Here is a 25,197-nt window from a genome sequence, read left to right as displayed (position 1 = left end):
TTACAAAAAAGGCAAAATACACTTTATTGAAATAATCAAGTTATTCTAGCATGTAAAGCAATAACACGTGACATAGAATATTCATATACCTAACAAACAGTCACACTTTGGTAATCATCGCTCATTAGTGCAGTGGATGTTGAAGTATTACACTAAACAACAGGCTTTAAATACAGAGTTGTGATACAGTTACAGATGCAGAGAGGAACAGGTGTGAACTAAACTATTGGGCGTTCCAAGGAGTCAAGGCCTCGGAATTCATGGCTTCTTCATGTAAAGGTTGTCCGGGAGGAACGGAATGATTCCCAAACATCCAATTTTCCAAGTTTAATTTTATAGGCATAGACAATTGGATATCCACAACTTTGAACAATTTGAAAAATTTCTGGAAACACAATGGCCCAACATAGCAATCTACACTCACACCAAGTAAACACAAAGGGAACATGAAGAACGGCACGTTCTGACTCAACACATTGGCAGAACATTTGATAGAAATAAAATAAATAAATACTGTAGGTTTTCTGTAACATTCCTTGTCATTTTTGTTCCCCAACTGCTATGGAATCTCTGTACTTGTCTATACGAACGTGTGTGCGTTTGCCTGTGTGTTTTAGAACGTGTGTGTGTGTGCGTGTGTGTTCAGAAAGAGGCAATGGATCACCAGTGGTGTCAAAAGGACCCTTAAAATGGCAACGCAAAAGCAGCCATTTAAAACCCGTAAACAATTCAAGCTGCCACCAAATGATGAGATTGCTGGGAAAACGTTGGTTCTACCAAGTGAAGAAGCATCAAGCTATTTAGAAAGACAGAACATACGTTTAAGTTGCTCATTATTTTCAGCTTTTATCACATTTTATACTATAATGTTTAGTATTTGTTCCACTCTCGTCTGTACTACATGATTGGGGTTAGGAACGTTAATATAAATTAATGAAGTGTGTGTGTTAATGATTTGAAAGTACTTTGGTGATTTGTCCATCCTTCTACACCATCCAAATACAACTTGACCAATTATATAACCCTGAGTTGGTATTTTGCTCCTGTCGGGGAAAGAACAAGACGATGGATCACTTGGTCTGAAGGCAAAGGCACCAGAGGCATGAAGAAGGCTTCAAGGTGTTAAAAATCAAGCATGCTAAAAGACCAAGTGGTACCAGCATCCCACTAGCAATAAGGCTATGGTGGTGAAGACCTGTTCACTGTGGCAGTTCACTAACCTGACCAGCAGGGTGTAGCATAACCGAGATCTATGCAGCTCGTCTTCGCCACCTTTTCATTCCTAGTCAAGTTTGAATTGTACACGTGTCAGTGAGGGGGGAAATACAACTAACAAACTAAACCAAAATGCAGAAAAACGAACCAAAAAAAACCAAAAACAAATTAAAAGACTAAAAGAATGAGGCAAACAAAGAAAACTTATAACAAAAGGAGTGGCGAAGAGGCAGAACAACAAAAAAAAAACATCCATGAGGCCCTTTAATAATATATACAGCAATAAAGCTTTGCATTGATAGTTAAAAAACAACCACTAGAATCAATACGACCATTGATAATGTACAGCAACAGTCACTGGGACCTACAGGAACCTGACGACACATTGACAGCATTTGGATTTCTTTAGCTTTCCCCAATGTCCAGACCAGCTGGATAGGTTTTTTTTTTGTTACTCAAAAAAACATCTCAACTCAGCCACTAAAGCATACAATCTGAAACCAAGAACGGGAGCTGTGGACTTTTAGACCAGAACAAATCTCTAATTTGGAAGAAAGTGCAATTTGGTGTGATGCTATACCTTTTTTGACTTATATATAATAATCGTACAACTTAATTTTATTGAAATGAAAACATCAAGTAGGAAATATTTTTTTGGGTTAAAAAAATTAAGTATAAATGTTGAAGACGTACTGTTGTACAGTTCCTCAACTACAGCAGGGGTGTGGAGGTCCAGAAGTGAGTCCTACTGGAGGTACTCGGGGGGAGGAGTGTGGACGGGAGTGCCTGACTCTACAGGGAACTCTTTACTGAGGGTGGCCGGTGGAAAAAGCAGCCAGCATGTCTTGGGCTGTTGACTCACTGCAAAAATATTCATGTTAAAAGTTACTGATTTCTGACTGATATACCAGTAGGTGGGTATTTTTTCACTTCACAAATCAGTGATTTCACCTTAAAATAAAGGAAATTGTTTTGTTTCAAAGATCACTTGCCTCTTTCAGTGGATTTTCATTATTACCAAATAAACAGCAATTTTATTTGAGTTTTGCACATTTTATAGAAAGTGAAATAATGTGACCCATTTAGATTTTTTCTCTTTGCAATGTTGGAGTGCATATATGTCATACGTTCATAACTGTGCAACCACTCGATCACCTGACATTATTATATATGCGGTAGCTGAGGAGTACTTCAGGCCAAGGGTGAGGTTTAGAGAAGCAGGTCCTGAAGGAGGGCCCTAGTTGACCAGATAGCTTCAAGCTTAGAACTTCCTATAAAACAGAATTCAGAGACAATTGAGGAGCCAGCACACATGTTAAAGCAACATAAAGTCCATGTTGTGATATAAATATGTGCACACAAAGTACAATAATGTAACTTAGCATGAATCAAGTGTAAATACTATCGTGGCTATTTCTTCAGACGGAAGCCTTTGCTACCGATACATTTCCCCGTTCACTTTGAAGAGCACAATGTATTCATCACCTGGTGACCCCCTAGTGTCCAAGACATTTATTCTGTTACGACTCAACACTGCCCATCTTCAAGACCTCATCATCAATCAATATTGGCCCAGAACCTTTAAAGAACAGCAAGTTTGCATCGGTGGCTACAGTCTTTCTTTGCAAGTCCAGCAATTGTGAGCAATCGTCCACACAAAGCAAACACAAAGCAGTTTTGACCCCGTTACGTGGAACAAACAAGGCTAATGCCTGGCCTACTGGCAGTTCAGATGAGGGTCACTCAGCCAGGCCCAGATCTTGATCATCTCCTGGGGGGTTCGGGGGTGAACCAGCATCAGGCTCTTGTAGGCACAGGGGTTGGCCCGATACTTCTCCTCGATGTCGAAGGTCCTGAAGCCTTTGTGCTTCTCCGGGGCCAGACCTAGCTTGCGGAGGCACATCCCTGTGTACACGTCGTCGATGGGATAGAGCGCCACGCGCTTCGAGACGTTGTGCAGACGGGCCGCCAGATCCCCTGAGTAGAGGTACCCCCCGCCCCCGGCGTACGGCGGGTACACCCCCACATACATGCTTTCTGGGATAAAATATTTGACTTTTTTGTCCCGGTGGGGCCCGGCGTTGGTGATCACATCCCCCACAAACAGATCCTTGGCTTTGGGAGTGGAGAGGCCGCCGAGGAACTGAAGGATGCTGTAGGTGTTCACAAAGACATCGTCATCCCCCTTGAAGATGTACTGTGCTCCGGGGCAGTGGGTCTCTATCCAGCCCAGAAACAGCACCTCTTTAACGGTCAGGTTGAAGAAAGAGTCGCGGTAGTCCCACTGGACGATGTCGTGGTGGCGGGAGCTCTCGTAGCGCAGCATGTCGGAAAGATCCGGATGATGGTCCACCTCCGATGTGTTACCCAGCAGGAAGACCGTCTTCACGGTCCGATTGGCCAGGACTCCTGACCGCCCCCAGGACTCACGGATGGCCTGGCGGCGGTCAAAATGTGGCGCTAGTGATTTGATGGCCAGAAGCAGGAATGGGGGGTCCATGCACAGGTCAGGTTGGTCCACCAGCAGGGGATAGGAGCGGCAGCGCATGTATACAAGGAAGTCCTTGAAGCGGCCAGGTAGGGAGTTGTAGTCTTTCACCTGCGTGGTGACCTTGAAATCGGCATGACACGGGTCAGAGGTCAAGGCCGTGTCATTCAGCCAATGGGGCAGGTCATCAGTGCTATAGTTAGCGGTCAGGATGGGGTTGTTCTGGAGGTCCAGAACCTGCTGCTGGAGGTTCCAGTAAGCCTGGTTCGGGACTACCTTGGACCAGAAGGGTTTTGTTGGTAGGTGGACCTTGTTTGGATCCCCCTTTTCCTGGCCATTGTTTCGGGAGATCAGAATGAAGATAAAGAGGTTCACCATTACCACCGTCACCAGAACCTTCATCCTCCTCCACAACAGTGCCATGGCCACGCCCTTGGAGAGATTCAGAAAAAGAGAGCACGACAGGGGGGGACGGAAAGAAAAGTGAGTGGCAGAACATTATTCCTATCTTCCTCTCCAATATTTCTTCAACTATTAAATTGATGTCTACACCATTACACAAATACATGTGTTCGATGTATGTATATAATGAAGTGCCCTTACATGCCAAGGGTAAACAAGCTGGGGAATCTTTCTTCTGAGAGTTTAATTATTTAAGCTAAAAGCAATGCTTCATCATCTACATCTACTACTTTTAAAATCTCATCGTCTTCAAATTCCCCCTGAAACAGTTGGTTCACTGGCACTTCAAACTGTTATGGTATTATTAAGTATTCCTATCAGTACTCTGTACCCAAATCCAAATACTTCTGTCTGAAAAAGTGGAATCAATGCGGTTCTCCGTATCAACAGTTGTGCTAGAACCGAGTCGAGAAGACTACAACCACCCCCCCTTTCCGTTTCCGGTCACCATTTCATTTACAAAATGCAGATTTACAAAATGCCAAATAAAACACGACAAACTGTATTTCGCTACGATACTTGATGAGGGACATCAACAAACACCACTATTCAAAATGTAACCACTCTATTTCATCCTAGACAAATAGCTCAATGTTCAAAATTCCGGAACTGGCCTTTAAGTATAATGTGTCTCAATTAGCCATAGCTCAGTGGTTTATGGAAGATGACACAACAAGGCCGAAACCAGCCCTATAACAGTTAAATAGTTTTAAGTAGCATCATAGTTCAACACTAGCGAGACACGACTGAAGAAAGCAAAGTCAATTTGTGATAGCCCAATACTAAACCATTCTAGTTCCTTGAAAGGAAGGTAAGAACTCAACATAAAGGAGAAAGAGTGAGAAAAACTGAGGCAGGGAGATATTAAGACGGAAAAATAGGGAGCTAGACAAAGCAGAGGACAATCTAGTTCTTCACCAGGTGTCTTTTGTAGTCTCAGGTGTCTCTTTGGCAGATTTAAGTGCAGGCTGATAACAACCCTCTCATTTAAGGTTTAGTTCCATCCACTTCTTGGCGTACTTGTTCTTTTTTCAATCATTTGTCCTTTCTTTGTCTATAGTTGTCTGTTTTGCTTCCCAAAAGAGATATATATATATTAGTGCCGTCAAGCCATTCAAATATTTAATCGCATTAATGTCATAGTTAACTCACGATTAATAAAAAAAAAAAATCGTACGACAGTGGTAGGCCTACCGTAAAACTTCAATAGCCCAGGCTTTAATTTGTTCAATCAAGTTTGAACAAAACTCTTGCTCAGCAAAGATGGGAAATACGATAACATTTATTTTTAAACCAGTATGAATATTCCTACCGTACGTAGGCCTATACACATTACCAGGCTATCGAGGCTATCGAACACCCACCCACCCACCCACCCACCCACTACTGACTACTGCGGGATAACAATATTTAGTTTATAAAAGTTCCTTACAGCGCCGTCCAGCAGCCTGAGCTGTCAACGTCGCAACCAAGTCGATTTTATCTAGAGGGGAGTTATTGAGCGGCCCCTCCCGAAGTGGTACAGCTCAGGTGGGCCGTCCTTCGCTTTAATCTTGTTTTCCCAGTTTTACCTGGCCAAACGCACAAGGCACAGGGACATTTAGTTATGATTGGGACCCTCAAACTCTGCACAAATGTAATAGTAGTACTGGGGTACTGGTGGTACCAGTACCCCATCCACATTCATACACTTTAATCATCAGGATTTGTTGAAGGATCCGAAACAAGAAGGAACCAGCTGCGTGTGTGTATGTCGAGGCGTCCATGAGAAAGGCATCTAACCAACTAGTGCTTTGAATGACTACAGGTTAAAACGTCGCTGAATAAAGGCAGCCTATTGACCATTTTCAAATATATATATTTTTTATTAAAAACATCTGCATAGTTCTTCTGAAATGTTCTGTGAACTGTATGCGCCGTGTGTTGCAAATTCATAATTAAAATTCATACAAATAAAGATTTCTCTCAGAACAAAGCTATAGAAAACCTGGTTCTAATAATGATGGCCTGAGGACTGTGAATGAGAGCTTAGGACAGGCCATGGGGCTATTGTGCTTTGTGTCCCTGCATACACATTCTCTCGTGACCGCACTCCACTCGGCCTTACGCCATTGTCCAAACATCAATCCACGGTTTGTCTTGAACTTCCTGTCCGTGATCGACTTAACCCATGAACCTCCTAAACACACTCAAATATCCCCCTCCTGGACCATTATCCCCGCCCATGGCCACTCTCCCCCATCCCCCTACCTCACACCAAACAATTATTAACCAACAGGTCACCTCCAGTCCAAAGACAAATGAGAGAGAAACACTTCTATCGCCATTGAGCACAACATTATTTCCTACATATTGTAGGACATAAAAAGTTTAACCAGAATGTCCCATTCAAACCTGATACATGCCTACAGCAAGCATCGCATCTTTTCTTCTCCCCCCTTTTTCCTGTTTCTCCCTCTAAGAATCAGGTTACCGTTGTGTTGCCTCTTAGCCGCGCCCAACCCTGCCCACACAGCCTCCAGTGCACTCCATCTCTCTGCCACTCGCTTTCTGCTGATTTAATAATGCTCTCCCACGCCCTCTCTCATCACAATCATACTCTATCTCAATCCAGATCCAACATGATTAAAATCCTGATTAACCGGATTATTTCAACAGCGTCATTCTAAAACATATCATTCTGCACGGTTGGGATGAGCACATAAACATACAATTAAACCTTCCGCTCTTCTCTAAGCAAACACAGAGGATTCTGGGAGATGTTGAAAGTAGTGGGGGAACCAGGGGAAAGAAGCAGAACCACATTTCAACAAGCCCGCTGCTCTTAAACTACTAATTAGCAAGGGGTTGACGATAAAAAACATGGCTAGATAGGCATACTGAGGTGCATGGAAGAGTGCTGTGGAAGAAACTCAAATTGTAAGCCACGCTATTACCTTCTATCTTTTGGTCAGATTGTACAACTCACAGTCGCAAGGAGCTTTTTACAAGAGCTCTCGCTGCACAAGGGCTCGGTTAGAGGTGCAGGCCCACGACATGCATCAAGTGGGGTTCATATGTAAAGCCTGATTATCAATGCCCCTCACCGGGCTCCACAAGCGCAACTCCTACAACGCCCCATAAACGTCCCGAAAGAGCAATAAAAAACATCCCAAGTAAACTTTAAAAAGAAAGAAGCCTTATGATAGGAACCAGGACATAGGCCATTAATGTTAATAATCATCTAATGACAAAATAACCTTTCCTGTACAAATATTCGGCTAATTGACATACATCTCTACTCACCATAGCCTCCTGACAGGCGTGGTAAAGTTGATTATAACAAGTATCCACAACTCTTCCTGTCTTGCAATACGCACTGGATTGTCCCTGCAGTAGAATTAGAGGATCAGAGGTAAAGCCTCAATATCTCAAACAAATGTCCTTGACTTCTGCCTTATAATCTGGTAATAGCACCAGGCCTCAGCAGTGGATGCATTGTATCATACACAGAAAACAAAAAATGTCATGCAATATTTGCTGAATCAAATCACAGGTTATGTGTCATCCTGAATGTACAGAGGGATTCAACAGTAGTTTCAACAATGCCCTTAAGCTACCAATGAAGTTACCATAGAATGGCAGCACTACCTACATTGAGTGGTACGTTTATCTAGTAAAATACTAAGTCAACACAAGCTAATCAGCAATAGCAATTCCAGTAACTGGTTCTTTATCAAACGTGGCTTTGTCCCCAAGTTTTCACTGTTTCAGTCACTCAGTATATGTTGTGATGGTTGCGGTGAAGTCTGAAAACAATGAATATGTCAGAGGAAGTCAGCCTGGTCATATAAACATTTGATACAAAAAAATATAAATAAATATGTAAGAGTGTTTTGTTCCTGATAGAAGGTCACTTCAGGGGAAGTAGCGACTCTAACAGGGTTTTTATAATTTATACTTTTATACAAGTTAAAGGATTTAACAAATACCTGTGACGGTCCGTGACGGCCTACTTTATTCACATCTACAGCTCCATTGCGTCTCCATGTGTGTTATTGTGTCGGCATGTGCGATATACTAGGATAATGGGGCAATGTTGAGCATGTGTGTTGAAAGAGGGTCTTTATTCTAGATGTGTGTGCGTGTGCGTGTAAATTTGTATGCGTGCGAGAGATCTTACCTCTGATTGAGAGACCGGGTCTCCTGAGCTTGTCTTGTTGAGGTGTGCAGTTTGCACCTCTCTTACCCCATGCTGAGCTCCACCCCCATTGGGGAAAGCAGCCAATGAGAATCAAAGAAGGGCATCAGGGCTGGGGAATGACAGAATGGATCCTAGAGGGAGGGAAGGAGAGAGGGAGAGAAGGAGAGAGGGAAAAGGGAGAGAGGACATAGGGGAAAGAGGCATGAGCAAATGAGTAAATGAGGTTAACGGACGCTAGCCAATAACTCCAATTACGAAGTATAATATATTAAAACATGAAATATTCAGTCTTTTCTGTTTGAGGTAGTAGTTGAAAACAATCCCCACACTGGGTGGGCAACTGAGACTGAAACACTTTTTAGTTTTAACTAGTGCTGTCAGTTAAACGCGTTATTAACGGCGTTATAAAAACGTTAACAAATTTTTTTATCGCACAATTAACGCAATTATTATTTTATTTTTTCTTTGGCTCAAAACAAAGAAGCAGTAGCCTGACTGCTATGTTCAAGGCAGTATGTTTGTATGTTCATCATTTAATTACACTATAGGCTTTTTTCAGTTTATGCCAATGTTATCAATAAAAAAACATTTGCACAAGGCAAACCGATGCACTTCTCCATGTTGATAAGAGCATTAAAATGAGAAAAATTAATGGGACAAAGAAATCAAGGGATATTTAGCATAGAAAAAAATTGAAGTTAACTATGACTTTAATGTGATTAATCGCGATTAAATATTTTTATCGCTTGACAGCACTAGTTTTAACATTTCAGTCAAAGACCTTCGTCAGACTGATCCACCTGAAAAGATCCATCTGATTTAGCTCTTACAATATCATATTCAGACACTACAGTTACTCGCACAGATGTGGGAATCTCCAATTTTATATTCTTCCATACATTATAACATTTTAATATTCAAACCTCCCTGCCAAACCCCATCCAGCCCTCTCATCTAGCTTTAGGTTTTTGTCAATGCCTCTCTTTTGTAGGCATTCAGGAGCCATGGGCCACAACCACCGCCAACCCAGGCAGGTGCCAGCAACACGGTTTGCAGATAGTAGCAGTAAAATGCTGGATTTGCATGTGCCGAACAAGGACAAGCAGAAGGTGAAAGAATATGGGTGATGATAGTGTAGTGGCTAGGGTGTCTTACGAACCGAAGTATAGTACAACATCCGCAGCCTCCACTCCATGCTTCACACCTCCACCTTTAAGACATGTGTCTGTATTAAGCCAGCCCAAGCCTACTTTGAGATTTACATTTAGATTGCTAAAACACAGTCCCCTCTGTATTCCTTGTATGCAATTTCGTTCTGCAAGTTCTGCATTTTTTGGTTTGAAGATTTATTTTGAGTCAAGAAAGGTGATTCATACATTGCACCATTAAGCCCTCATCGTTTCAGGGAAACAAAGATGATGTAATTTTTTAAACGATCAAAACCACTGAACGTTTAAAAGTCCATAGATAATTTGTATGAAAACTGTTTGAAGCTATGGTCCTGAAGAAGAAAAATGTAGAAGGTTTTCCTTCCTGTCACCATTCAGCTAAATCTATCCTGACGGACATTATGGGTCCAAGAGGCAAACATTTTCAGCTTGCAAAATAAGGCATGTCCACCAGTTTTCCAGATGATGAAGTTTACACACATGTAAAAAACTATTTACACCATTGGCGATGCAAATATGTGGCATATTCTTTATAATAATGGTGCCGGTTAAAAGATGGATGGAATACTCAACCTACAGCCTAGTGAAGACAAACTTATGCTCCAACCTTTCTGCCTATTATTTATTTGGCAAAAAAGAAATGTTTATTGGTTGAATTACCTCTAGCGGGCAGAATGTTTAATAAAGGCATGGCAATGCATAAGCCTGTGTAGTGTAATGGTAAATAGTAAATATTAGGCTACATTTTAGCATGAAAAAAATGCATTTAAAAATAAGGATTGAAATTCAAATGGGATTTTAGAAGAAGATTGACAGTTGCTTTCACACTACTGCTGTGACTGACAGCAAAGTTGGATTCCACTATCCCAGAAAACTGTCCTGATCAGAGAAAAAAGAGCCAGGAGAGGTCCAAGGTCATATGGTCACATAGACAGGTGAACCAAGGTCATATGGTCACAAAGACAGGTGAACCAAGGTCATATGGTCACAAAGACAGGTGAACCAAGGTCATATGGTCACAAAGACAGGTGAACCAAGGTCATATGGTCACAAAGACAGGTGAACCAAGGTCATATGGTCACAAAGACAGGTGAACCAAGGTCATATGGTCACAAAGACAGGTGAACCAAGGTCATATGGTCACAAAGACAGGTGAACCAGTTGACGGAGACCATTTCCCTCAGGAAGGGTCGTAGGCTGTGGCATTTTAATCCAAAAGATAGGACTTGCTTCAGTGCTAGAGTTCTAGCGAGAATTGAAGTGTTATCCTCGTCAACCGTAACGCAGTTTACGGTCCCTATGAGTTCTGCACTCAGATGAACAGTCCCCGGAGCGAGCAGAAAAGTACAGGAGAAGAATAACAACGAGAAGGAGAATACGTACAGAGCAATGCCCAAAACATGGAACAGAGGCAGACTCTCTCTCTTGTCTCTAAACCATGGAACTGAAAGTTCCACACTATCTCACGCAAATATCGTCATTTGGAGCACAACTTTCCTAGCGTTCCGTCTCGGGATGAGGAACAAGGTTCGTAGGACTCAAAGCATGAGTGGCTCTGAAAGCCACTGATGTCCGACAAGCAATCCAACTGGATATTATAGTTTAGCTTTTAGAATTACGAAAATAACAGACATATATTTAGCAAAAATAATCACTTTATATGGGAAAAAAAGGATTAGCTTTATTAATAAAATCGTGATTTTGAACAATTCACCACTGGCTGATTGATGCATGTAGATGTTTCTAAATAAACTATCTGAATAATCGCAAACGATTATCCCAGTTAGAAATTATGTAGAGACAATTTAGCATACAAATTACAACTCTTAAAATCATACCTATAGCACATTTTATTCCCCCACAACCTAATCTGGAAACCCCAATATGAAAGGCTATTAATTTCCCTGCTCTGAGCTCCAAATCCGCAGTAATTCTTTTTAATGAATGATCATATTAGCCATGAGAATTTCATGGTATATTTATTTTCTGTAAAATTGTATACATTTCTCAATGCAGCAGCACTGCTAACGAATCTTTAATGAGCACTGGAACACAAACATCATTACAACTGATGCTTGTGAGCATGAAATGAATGCCAGCTGCTCAGAATTATCAAGTCAATTTTAACTCTCTGCTAGTTAGCGATCTATCTCTTCTCTACATGTAGTTGTGTTGCGCGAATGTGGTTGAGGGAGGTAGCCTATTTGATTGATTCGCTGAATTGTCCAATCATGTGGTGTTCACAAAAAAGAAAAGCGATACCATTGGCCTGGGGCGCACACTGGTGAGACCCGAGGGCGAATTTTCTTGCGCCAATAAAAAGCTGTCTCTGCTGTCTCTGCTTGATAGACAGAGACTTGATAGATAGAGAGCTTGCATTGACTTAAACGTGGCCGGCGCCCCTGACTTGGAGGAGGGCTTTATTTCGAATGACCAATAACTAGCCTAGCCCCAATCATTGAGGTTCAGACGCATTTAAATGGTTGCTGACAGTGACAAGTATAACACACAATTAAACGAGGATAAACGCTATGCATCTTTGTTGATTTATTTCGTATTGATAAAAGTTGAATAGTTGGCAGATATATTCAAGTGAATATTTCACGGAGGGGCGGCGCCCTAGCGCCCTCTATTGACCCACCGCCACTGGGCTATAGGCCTTTTATATATGCTAGCGCATTGCGCTCATTACGTTTTCACGTGAACAGTTTTCTGTCAATCAAACTCGTCGGAATTGCAGCCAACTTATTCCTGTCGGGTTTTAATTAGGCTCCTGCCCATAATGCGTCAGATAATGAACACGGGGCTCATGTATAGGCTAGTGGATAGTCCACTATATGAGCCCCGTGTTCACGATCTGATTGCATTTATTGAGCCCGAAAGAATACACAGTGCTGTGTCGCCACCACACTGACTGCGCTCCTAGAGAAAATGTAGCAATAATGTAAGGGGAGACAGCCGCTTCCCTCTGCGATATTCTGTATAGCAAACAAAGTTACAATGAATCAATCGCCACAGTGACATGGACTCACCACTGGGATGCTGATGGCGTTTCCCGCCTAATTTTCTTTCTTTTGGCGGCCCACAGTCAAATTCTGGGTTCCTAAATTGGCCCTCAGCTGTCAAATCTTTGAGAACTCTCTAAATAAACCGTCCGTTCACCAACCGTTCTGGTTTCAATTTGTATCCATTTCAGCACACGTGGTGCCGCATCAGTCCTTCTAAAATATATAATTATTATTGCATTATTCTTGAAGAAAGTGGTCCAATCCTTGGACGCTTTTAACTCACTTTATTTGTTAAAGTAGGCATTTTTCGGTATGGTAACTATGAAGCTTAAGGGAGGGAATTGTATCTAACGCGTGGAGAGGAAAATACCGTGATCTACCTCAAGCCCCCGGGCTTAGGCCCGGTGGCTCTCCGCCGTCTACCTATTGATCTCTGTCCTCTCCACTTCGAATCACCCGCTACTGCCCGTCAAGTGGGCGTGGCCTATGTGAAGTGGGCCTGGCCAGGGTGACGTAATGGCTTCGGCTTCCTCACTTGTCTGAGGTGCTGCCTTCGGTGGATGGAGCAGCTATTGCAGCCTTCAGTAAGGTCCTGCTCCCCTTGTGGCTATGTATAGTATTTACGGCTTATATGTTTGGTCCTGCTCCCTAGTGGTTATGTGTGGGTAATACAGCTTGTGTGTTTGAATCTGCTTCCTAGAGGCTATGTGGCGGCAGCTTATGTTCTTAAAATACGTAACATTATAATCCATATAAATATTATTCCTGTGCATTTCAATGTTTTCGATTTTTTGTTTTATTAATGCACACCACTCACTGACGAATAAAATAATGGAAACCCCCGCAGTCGACTCAGATTCTCTGAGTCGACTGCAGGGTTTCCCGACTGATTGTGTCGAATCATCGACTTTCAGGGGACAGCCCTATAAATTATACAACAGTTAGTTCTGAACAAGTAATTTGATTAGACAAGAGGCATTCCATGAGTACTGATAGAGTTTAACAGCACTGAGACATTTACCTATACATGCATCACTCCGCTTTACAGGTGTTCTAATAACCGTTAATGTCATTAACAGTCTTTATGTAGCTTTGATTGCAACAAACTTTGCATTGCAAAGATGGACATGTTTCCAGACATAACCTATGAGTCGATATCACTTAAACATATGAATGGTACGAAAAGCAGCAAGCTAGTGTGTTGCTTGGAAACAGTTCAGATCAAGTCCAGTTTGAGGATCTATTTTTGTTGGCGGAGCCAAATAAATCATTAAATAAACAAACCAATCAATCTTTTGTTGCTTAAAAGTTAACTAATAATTGGCGCTTGTAGAACTGTTGTATAAAAGCAATATCACACTTGTGCTGTTGTATATCAACACGGCTGTGATTATATTCGGCACTCGGCCTACTGGATCACAGCCGTGCTCATGTTCAATACAACAGCACTCCCTCTCGTGTGATATTGCTGGACATTAACTGAACTGATTGTTCAGGGAGGGGGTTTACCTCAAATCAGTGGGAGAGGTTAATCATTCCTGTGCCGGGGACGCTGTGTGACACCTCCGGTAAACAGATAGGTAATCTTGTACGTTTACCCTCTACCTAAACACACAAACACGCACACACACACACACACACTTTCAGTTCTGTTTAACAGTAACATGAGAAACAAAAGGGGAAGCCTCCACTGTGCTACAGAGCACATCATTTAGGAAATGATGAGCACCACATTAAGGAAGCACAGCCCTTTCTATAGATACTCATTTTACCTGCCAAGAAGTGTTTATAATGCAACAGGACTGTGTAAACCAGGTTTATGTGGCTCATTAGTCATGGGCAGTGGGCCTAGCTCTGCAGTTCATCTGTTCTGTGTGTCTTGTAACACAGACATGTATCATTTCCACTTCGCTCAATGAACCCAGAACAAATCTGAATACCAAATATGAAGACATATGAATGTTGTTATGTATCAGTGCGATGCAGGTGTTACAATTCAAAGTGTGAATAACACCCATGGGGACAGGATAGGGCAACAATTTGAACGCTTTTTATTCTGATGAGGCCTCTATTATCAGTCAGCTAGTCAATCTTGACCCCAAAATGAACCCAGATACACCAAGGACAGAAATAGATAGGGAGCCATAGTTGACCTACAGGACAAAGACAGGTTAAGAGGGGTGAATTTCATATAGTGTCTGGAACACTTTTGTTAAAAATGATAATGGCAAGCACTGTTTAAACAACAAGGTTGAGTCAACTCTTTCTCTGGAAGGGATCACGTTAACTTATGTTGCACAAGTTTAGGCAGAGGTTGTGACATAATGGACAAAAAAGGTTTGGAAATAAGTTTGAAGCCGTGCCACCATTTGAACTGCATGCATTTGCCAACCAAGGCAACAGTACCATGCGAGATTTCCCCACTGATCAGACCATTTTTGGACCACATTGGGGATTAAAATCCACCTTGTTAAAAATCGAACGAACAGCAAGATAATGCAGAATGATAATCGACAGTAATAACCTTTCAATTAAAGCCTTAGTGAAAAAGGAAAGAGTCAGTCAATTCAAACACACAATTTGGATGCTTCTTTGCGTTCAGATGCAACCTGGTATGTTACATTTAAAGACAGCCTGAATGAGGGACTGAAATAGAGGCTAAAGTGCATGGTGTGTGATACAGGAAAGCACTTGAGGTGATTTGGTACCTGGATACCAAATATCTAAAGTACACACCACTATTCACACCAAGCCACTGAGATAATTGAACATATACAATCATGCCCGTGTGTGCAATAGCATATGCCCATAATAACCATTTAAGAGTTGAATATCCCCTTAACACATCCCAAATGGGTAAAAGCAGATTGACCCAAAACAACTGCTAAACTGGAAACATAGATCACTGATATACAGTGTTAAATACAGTAATCAAACATGTACATCACTGGTAAATGAATAGAATACCACGCCCAGGGCATTATCAACATTGTTGTTAGTATTAAAATGGTGATGGTTGGGAAGTGTGGAGGAGACGGTTGGTTTGAACACTGGCATTCTCTTTTGGAATGAAACTCGGGCACTTTTAAAAATGTTTGTGCTGATCTCTGGCTGACTATTCCGGTCCACCATGTCAATAATGGAATGGAAATAATGGTAATGGACAAGAACACGTCACTTTGAACTACTCAAGATCTCACACACACAAACACACTCTTGAATGTGCTTTTATAGTCCGATTCCATGCAAGTGAGAAAACAGAGGAACCCGACTATGTTTGAGGAATAATTAAAGTAAAGTACATGGAAATGAATCACTCAAGGGTGTTGTTTCCGGTGGCTCTTGAATAGGGCATTATTTCTAAAAGCAAGATATTAACTGGCATGTTGGCCTTTATCTCTCCAAAAAGCATTGTGGTCTGTTTGATGGAAGTTACTTGAGTGCTGATGAATCATCATCATTGAGTGATGGTGAATCATCATCATCATCCTACCAATTCATAAAAGCTAGCATGTATAGTTTCAAAAGTGATCGTACTACATTGAGAACATACATCAGAATTGTAACTGGTAATTGGTTTTGCCAATTACCAATCACCTATTGAGTACAGTACATCATATCCTAATGAGTGATTTACTGAGTGAGTGTGCATTACGTTTTGTTTTATAGATCCAAAAAGGAACTATAAAAAACTAACTAAATTAATTACCTAAAAACGAACTGAATTAAACCTTCAAAATATGGTAATAATTTAGGGCTGCATAGTACCGTTGTGTGTTATTTAAAATGAATAATGAATCAAGACACACGCAATGTTGGCTGATTCTCTCCTCCAGAATAGTGCCTTACAGGAGCGGATTAGACCCTGCCCAGTCTTTTTGATACAAAGGCCACAGCTCAGCCCAAAGACATGTTATGGCAGGCTTGACATGGCAGCTCAGGTTATTGTGAGAGTGGAATTAGCCGACCGTTTTGATGGAGAACACAGGGCCTCCGTGGCATGACAAAACACAAGAGACATCTGCTCGAAAACAGGGGTCAACCGCCAATAGGCAGACTATTAGTCTACAAGATGAAGGGACGGAAACAGGATGTTACATTCTGTTCCTGCAGTATAGTAATAGAGTAAGGAGACACAGGCATAATGTGTGTTCACTGTTTAGGCACTAGGCAGCAGATTCACAGACCCGCATGCAAGACTCAAAATGAATAAGACACACACACACACACACACACACACACACACACACACACACACACACACACACACACACACACACACACACACACACACACACACACACACACACACACACACACACACACACACACACACACACACACACACACACTTTCACTTTCACTTGGGTCATGTCATGTGTTTGCAAAATGCAGACATGTACACATGCTTGTAGCAACTACGAAAGCAGCAATTACCTTGATACACTATTAACTGCACTACTAAACCATCACGGTTTGATAACCAATTGTTACCAAACCGATTGTACAACATCCTTTCACCAAAATATCCCATTTAGAGTATTTAATTATACTGGAGTTATACTTTTTAATCCTAGTGTAAAATAGAACAGCGAATTGTTGTTCACGGCTGAGGGGGATTAGGGGGGGACGTTAATCACTCTTTTATAGAAAGTTGGTAGCTAAAACAAAACTTTGGCAATACAACTGCACACCTTCCTGTTGTAAAAAGCAACCTATGAATCACATCCTGCAGTGCAAGTACACATTTGCTTGTAATGCCGAGGTAGACTTCCAGCACCATACCATGATGGGACCTTATCATTAATCATTGTATCCCTCGTGGTTAACAATTCTGCTTTAACAAGATTAAAATGAAACAAGTAAGCAAGGGTTAGTTGTTATAATATATTCGGGGAAAGCCAATCAAAACAGTGACAAAATGTGCAATGCTAAACCAATTAAATCGTTGATACAGCCAAACATATGCAGTTCTGTCATGGTAGTGAAGAATGGCAAGTGACAAGTTGTTAGGGTAAGCTAAACAATAGGAACCATGGCTCCAAGTCTTGGCAAGGGGGGAGACGTTTGGCTGCATGTTCTCCTTGTGAATGATTTCCCTTTCTTAACACTTTGAATTTTGTCTCATTTTTTGCACTTATAAGGATAAGTACAAACTCTTCCAAATGTTTTTTTTATACTGGTTACAGGTTACTTTGATCCAAGTATTACTGCTAGATACATTTTATGACAATAATGTAATTATGTAATTAGATGTAACTATGCAGCTAAGCATATATTATGCCCTTGCAATAAGTTTGAACACACCTCCAAGATGCTTTAAAGAGTTTTCCTTTGTCAGGTAGAGGGTCCTGCAAAAATATGGATTTGCTTTTCCTGGTGTTGTTAAAGTTGCAAATGTGTAAGATTGCGTTAGCCGGAGGGATTGACTTAATAACCACTTTATAAATCCTCATTTGGTGGTTGAACCTCTAAATTATTTATCGAAGCACATCCACATAGACACCAACAGATTTACATCATGATCTGTGTGAAAGTTAGTAGCTCCTCCCCATACAGTTAATTGGTTCCATTGGCGCATTATGTTCATGTGATGTTTTTGTGGCCCTAAGCATAACTGCAGTGTGAGAGGTAAATTAGCCTGAATACTGTGTGTTCATCATCATTCATTATTAAAGCCACCAGTTAGCCTCATCACCCTTATTAGCTAATGTGTAGTAATAATACAAACCACTGCATGTTGCTCTAAAATCAGGTGTATTGATCTGACTGGAAACTTTATGTGATAAATGGAACAACAGGATATACAAGTGAACATCAATTCAGTCTGTCTCCATTAGACTTCTGACATGTGCTGATTTTTTTCCCCATACCAAAACAATAAAAGTAAATGGGTACATTATCAGATATTATATATATCAGCTGTTACATCATATGTTATGTCATGAGGCCATTTTATGCAACAAAAAAAAATAGAAGACACGTACAATAAAAAAAAAAAAAAAAGCCAGTCATATCATCGATCTATTTGTGTGTAATTTCTTGAGTTTTTCTTTTCTTTTCTTTGCAATAGCTTAGCTGGCTTTAGGTAGTTAAATGAATCCTGAGGCTGCGTAACAACAAACAGTGAATACAATTTACTAACCCTAACCCTAAACTGTGGTACAAACCATTATTATTATTATTATTATTATTATTTTTTCGTTTTGTTATAGGCCTATTTATACAAATCCAATCCACATGGGTTCTTGGAGTTGAATCCATTTTTGTATACGACAGACTACTAGGGCCCTATTTTAACGGTCTGAAACGCAAGTGGAAAGCGCAAAGCGCAAGTAGCTTTGTGGGCGGTTCTACGGCGCTATCGCTATTTTACAGGCGGATAAATGACACTTGCGTCGCGGCGCAAGTGTCAAAAGGGTTGGTCTGAAGCAGCCTAATTACCCGTAGGTGTGGTTTGGGCGTAACGTCCAACAAACCAATGAGAGTGCCAGCTCCCATCCCCTTTAAGAGCCATGAGCGCATTTGAATCGGACGAGTTGATATTTTGACAGCGCGTCTGCAGTCTCCGATGAGACAGATGCACATGAATTTCAAACTGCAAATGGCTCAGTTTATTGCCAAATAATATGGCCTAATTCACACATGGAATAAGGGGTTTTCTTCCACAACTTCAGAAATACTGAGTCCTCAAATAAATTTCGCCAAAGAAAACGTAAATAATATAACATATGATATGCGGTAACTGATCTATTTAATGAAATACGCAATACATTATAAACATTGTTTCTTATCAGTATTGTATGCTATCCTAATATGCATGTGTCTCCGCGGTAATAGACATTGCCATTGATTGTATTATGCGTTACGTGTTTAGTTTGCGTGTGTTTAAACAGAGCACACACGCGCGCCCGCATTCATTCATTCTTTTTAACACTCACTCGCGGTAAAACAATGTTTTTCACGATCAAATACTCATCAATCCTAAAAGTTATGGGCATGTAGGCCTATACGATGTCTGTGTCAAGAAAATATGTGTTTGCTGTACGGTGTTTGCAGATGCATTGATTTAAAAGTACAACTTATTACCGCTGCATCAGCTGTTCTTTCCCAAATAATTTACCAAGAATGTGCGGCTAGGTAGATGAGAGAAGCAAAGTGTATGCGCGAGGTGCACAAGCAATCCGTACGCATCGCATGCGCATGTATGCATCCGCCCTTAAAATAGCATCTGAACAACGCGCCACTGACTTTAAAACAGGTATTTCCTGGTCAGTAGCGCAATGGTATTCAGCAACGGCAAAATAGCGTTTGCGCCAGAACACGCCTCCTCCTTCCGCCGAACCGCCCCTTGGGGCGCATGATCAATCCCTAATTTACCGGCGAGTGGCGCTGGTGGGAAAAGAACGCTCTGCGCCAGTTGTAAACTAGCAACGACACATGCGCCAGTGACCAAGTCACTTGCGCCGGATGCAAGATAGGGCCCCTAATGTTTCCGGCACTGACACACAGTCCTGATTCTAAATATAGGAGAACGTTTTATCTTTTCCAGTTTTGTGCTATTGTTGTTTCTCCACGTACAACCTGGCCAATATCAGAGCTTCACATACAAACTGACCGTTGTTGTAAATTCACATACAAACAGACCAAACAGCAATGAAAATATCTCCAGGAGAAACTCCATTCATCGAACTTACACTAGTATGCATCAATTCCTACACAGATACTCACACACACTTTTGCAACGACTGCAGAACTTGACATTAAAGTTGCAATACAAAAGGATACAATCTGCCAATAATGTCAAACCAACACTGCGGTCGTTTGGATTCAAGGTCTTCCCATGAACTTCCCACTTCTGTTCGTTTCATAATTTCAAGTGGACATCACAGGAGGTTGTATTAACAGCATGATGATGGGCAACACAGCCTCATTTATTTTGTACCACTATAAAAAGAAAAATAATTTCGAAGATGTCCTAAATAGGCCTAATATGTTATTTTCCACATTCTCCACACCTGAGGTTACCGGTTTAAACTCCGGCTCTGCCCGCGTTGTACTCACTGGAGAAAGTTTGGTCTTATCACCAAAAGGCCTTATCAAAATAGTCTGCTCCGACGTCTTACTTCCACCCACTGACTACAGCCACAACCGCCCTACTCAGTGGATAGGCTTTGAGAACCAGGTTTTGAGAACCAGGCTATTAGAACCAGGCTATGAGAACCAGGCAGTGACCGCGAAATATTCTATAACACTATAGATCTAATTGCATTCATTCAATTAAATGTAAATTCATTTTTAAAAAGTTTATTCCGAGTTCCGAGTGTTCTTGAACGCAGCATCGCTGTATCGTTCAGTCCATAACTACAGTAACACCGACCATAACATAATGTTATACTAGGCCTATGTCGGAGAACACAGACCATTATCGTACGTGCTCACCAAGATATAACATGAAGTTATGGTAACCATAACTTTATGTTATATCTCGTTGAACACAAACAATAACTTTGTTATCTCGTTGAATACAGACCATGACCTCATGATACATCTCCGTGAACACAGACCATAACTTCATGGAGCCAGGCGGTGAACACAGACCATAACTTCATGTTATATCTCGGTGAACACAGACCATAACTTCATTTATATCTCGGTGAACACAGGCCATAACTTAATTTATACCTCGGTGAACACAGGCCATAACTTCATGTTATATCTCGGTGGACACAGGGTCGGTTTCCTAGTAAGAACTTAATGGTTTACTTTTTCCTTCTCAGCTCATTCTAATAATAATTTACAAAAATTAACCATTGAATGTCTACGCACAAATGTGAAACTTTATAAAAGTGATTTTACTACTTGAAGAAAAATCTAGCGTACTTCGATGTTGCCAGCAATACATACGGTTTAGTCATGAAGAACATACCTTTTGTGTCTTTTGTGAGCAGGTAGCCTGGATGCAACAAGCAGATATATTCCTGGATCTCATGCGTCTCAAGAAAACCCCGATATCGACGTAGGACTCGGACTCGATCGCCACACTTAGTTTTCTTTTAGTCTTGTAAGGAGCGCAGAGGAAAGCCTTTCGGTCTCGACCTGGTGAATTAAGACATCATACAAAATGTGAAACTGGCGAGGTAAATGTAATGTTCATTATGTTGCCCAGCCATGATTCTCGTGTGTGAGCCTGGCTATGATTGAACAGTTGCTCCTCCTGAACGGTGACGCAGCTTTGTTATTCAGAGACAGAAAACAGGGCGGGGCACTGGCGCTCCGTCTTTACACTGCTCTCTCTCTCTCTCTCTCTCTCTCTCTCTCTCTCTCTCTCTCTCTCTCTCTCTCTCTCTCTCTCTCTCTCTCTCTCTCTCTCTCTCTCTCTCTCTCTCTCTCTCTCTCTCTCTCTCTCTCTCTCTCTCTCTCTCTCTCTCTCTCTCTCTCTCTCTCTCTCTCTCTCTCTCTCTCTCTCTCTCTCTCTCTCTCTCTCTCTCTCTCTCTCTCTCTCTCTCTCTCTCTCTCTCTCCAAAGCGAACAGGTGGGAGCCTGTTCGTACCTCGAAACCTTACTGAGACTGCGTGCGAACCCTTCCAACACACACACACACACACACACACACACACACACACACACACACACACACACACACACACACACACACACACACACACACACAATTTATGGTGTTTATAATGTTAGTGTAAATACAAAGATACAATCTGGAACGCAATCCAAGATTCATGTGATGGGAACACGCAGCTCACACCTATATGAGCAATTAATGGCTTGACATGCATCCGATACAGCTGGCCCTGAACGCTGAGATCAGAATCAGTGTAGCTGAGGAGCGCTCCTCCCTGCCCACGGGCCAGGGTGACAGCAGTACTCCAGGCATGAACAGAGGGCCGAGGAGGATCGGTTTGCATGTGTCTCTGCTGTTCCGCCTGTTGGGGCCTCGCTAGCGCCACCAGGCTTCGTCAGGCTGTGTGCGTGTGACAAAATGTAGAACACACAACTTGGCTCAGAAACCGCCTGCTATGCCACCTCTCTGATCGGGTCGGGGTGTCAGGTTCATTCACATCACGTGACTTATGGGTCAAAAAAGGCTGGTTTGGAAAATAATACTGGGAACTGCTGCGCAAACATACAAAACGTATCTGGTACGCACCGAAAAGATCCACACATAATATCACCCGATAGGCCTGGCATTTAAAATGAGTAATGGAATTCAATCTACTATGGGTCTGCAAAGCAGGAGTGTGTAGGGTTTCTAGGTATGATTGAGGGCTTAATATCATCCCATTTAATTTGAACCTTTGAAGCTCTTTGAGGGGTTTTGTTCATACAAAACGTTTGCCAACTGGAAGTTGACCAGACCAGTGCAAAGTGCAGGACTAAAGTTATGACATGGCAGATAACATGAATCTCTTACGGCCCTGGCCTTGTCACGCTTTGCTAATGACCCAAGTCTTTGGAGGTCAAACCTTGCGACTGAAGCATTTCAGATCAACAATGTAGAAAAATCATTTATCTTGGGACTGCATTTTTAGAAGAACTGGAACCATATAAATCCTTTATTAAACAGGGCTGGTGCGTAGAACCAAGGAGGCTGTGGCCACCCAAAGATTGTATTACTGTCAAGATGTTCATACCATTACCAATAAACACACACACATTATCTGGTTGTAATGCATCCTTGAGAGAGAGAGAGAGAGAGAGAGAGAGAGAGAGAGAGAGAGAGAGAGAGAGAGAGAGAGAGAGAGAGAGAGAGAGAGAGAGAGAGAGAGAGAGAGAGAACTGTTAGTCAAGATGTTTTGGACCCCTGTCTTGTTGTATGTCCATTTGCAGCCTTGTGTGTGCATGTTGCCTATTCTATGGTTGTGTTTGCAGAACTGTTTGTGTACAAAACAAACCTGTTGTTGAGTAAACATGTGCTAACAAAGGAAAATGTTAAAACCTGTTTTGCACTGAACATGCTCACCGAGATTATTTCCACCACTACGATGACAGAGTAGACCTGCTAATTTCCTACCATGTGGTTCGTCAAGGAAAATGTGAAGAACCCACGGCCACACTTGCAGACATTTAGGGGTGTGATCAGTGAGGTAGTATCCACCCCTCTGGAATCTTACTGGTCCATGTCTTCCCCTTACTGTTTCCTATTGCTGGTACTGAAGGTAAACATACTCAAAGACATATCCGTGTTTCTGTTCAGCAAAACCGAAAACCCTTACATCCAAACATAAATAGATAGAAGCTGTTCTCTGCCTTCCTCAAAAACGTTACAAGACTTTCTGTGAAACAAGAATTAAGAGTAAAAAAAAGGGCATGGTTTGCAGCTCAACCACATACTGCAAAGTTCTTTGTAATTCTGTATGCACACGCATGAGCGCCACATGCATAAACACAATTTAAACTTTGAGCATAATGCTGTACATTAAGTATAAATATTGTTATTTTTATTCTCGTGTCCTCGTTTCCTCTGTGTTGGACTTCGAATGAGATGACACTCAAAAAGTTCACAGTCATCCTATTATTATCCTTAACTTAGTAGGTTCATTTTGGTTTCCTCTCGGATAACAATGCTGGCTTTGTTGCTCCTTGAGCCAATGTTGGCGTCTGTGTCATCAGATCATGTGGTCTGTACTTCCATCTGTATACTGTACAGTACACTATGTGCTGCTGAACCCTCCTTATAGCAACACATTTAGATCACAAGATTAATTTAATATAGTGAGATATTCAATTAACCATGTCATTTATGTATTTTAAGACAGATTAATATAGCATACAATAACAACCAAACCGATGTGGGTGATTAAGTCCATGGGGTTAGATCCCGTGGGGGACGGGGAGGTTGGAGAAGTTCAAGGAGACTCGTCTCCTTGACGAGTGTTGTACTAGTGGGAATTGATGCCCCCTCCATAAAATTTCCTTAAAAAAATTCCATGCACTCTGACATCCTCCATGTGGATTTCTCCATGTGCTATCACAGCATCAACAGCATCGCACACTGCATTATGTCAACACACTTTTGATCCAAAGCCAATATATATCTCCTCTGTTCATTGTATGGAATCAGAATCTTCAATGAAAGGCCCATCACCAATGACCCCCACTTTTTTGCTAGCAATGATCCACTCAAAGTGGAAGAACATCTGATGCTTGTATGTATGAGGCTATCTCACAAAGCCTTCGCATAGAATAGTTGATCATGTGCCACCCACGAAAAAAGGATTTATCCATCACTATATCTTGGTGATGATGAAAAATCTGAAGACACCAGGTTGTGAGAAACCCTAAGGGAGATGATGTACTTTCATGGAGTTGTTGATTCCATGCCACAAAACGAGACAATGGGTGAAATGTCATGCAGATCTTTATCAAGGTTACGTATCATGAACATTGTGGCATGCATAGGGATGGGAATCATTAATATTTATTGATATCAATACCATTTTCGGTACTCTTTGACGATCCAAGTCTTTATCAATACCACTATCGATACTTTTCTATTAATTGGTGGAAATACGAAGCGTTTTTAGTGATAAGGAAAATATTTAGGAAATAAGTAGGCTAATTGCATTTTAAATTAAATATGTAATTCTTAATAAATATTGTATAATATATCAGTAGTTTTAGTTATATAAACTAAAATGATTAGAGTACTATACA

The 25,197-nt window shown here is 41.4% G+C and overlaps 1 protein-coding gene and 1 long non-coding RNA gene across 5 annotated transcripts; both read right to left on the bottom strand.

The window, feature by feature from the left end:
• On the bottom strand, positions 1–21,763 carry b3gnt2b (UDP-GlcNAc:betaGal beta-1,3-N-acetylglucosaminyltransferase 2b). Of its 4 annotated transcripts, none has more exons than XM_060073997.1 (4): positions 21,455–21,763; positions 8,328–8,479; positions 7,796–7,953; positions 1–4,135 (listed from the first exon to the last, which is right to left on the bottom strand). In XM_060073997.1, the coding sequence occupies exon 4, from the start codon at positions 4,124–4,126 to the stop codon at positions 2,933–2,935; it is 1,194 nt and encodes a 397-aa protein (XP_059929980.1). In that variant the 5' UTR covers positions 4,127–4,135; positions 7,796–7,953; positions 8,328–8,479; positions 21,455–21,763; the 3' UTR covers positions 1–2,932. The 4 variants fall into 4 exon arrangements, with proteins under 4 accessions (XP_059929980.1, XP_059929979.1, XP_059929978.1 ...); XM_060073996.1 differs by lacking the exon at positions 7,796–7,953 and adding an exon at positions 14,035–14,130 and having other exon boundaries at positions 21,455–21,761; XM_060073995.1 differs by lacking the exon at positions 7,796–7,953 and having other exon boundaries at positions 21,455–21,761.
• Positions 6,010–6,580, bottom strand: LOC132473745 (uncharacterized). Its single transcript, XR_009529466.1, has 2 exons — positions 6,421–6,580; positions 6,010–6,353 (listed from the first exon to the last, which is right to left on the bottom strand). It is a non-coding gene; the product is annotated as an uncharacterized LOC132473745 (long non-coding RNA).
• Positions 21,764–25,197: the final 3,434 nt, after the last annotated feature.

This window comes from Gadus macrocephalus, chromosome 15, assembly GCF_031168955.1.
Source record: "Gadus macrocephalus chromosome 15, ASM3116895v1".
Lineage (NCBI taxonomy): Eukaryota > Metazoa > Chordata > Actinopteri > Gadiformes > Gadidae > Gadus > Gadus macrocephalus.
The sequence above is the reverse complement of the archived record's forward strand: the minus strand, read 5'-3'. Positions and strand labels throughout refer to the sequence as shown.

Coding starts and splice junctions, on each gene's coding strand:
- b3gnt2b (XM_060073994.1), bottom strand. CDS start 21,517: ATGAGATCCAGGAATATATCTGCTTGTTGCATCCAGGCTACCTGCTCA. Junction 4,136..21,454: donor GCTCACAAAAGACACAAAAG/GTATGTTCTTCA, acceptor AATCTCTCCAAG/GGCGTGGCCATGGCACTGTT.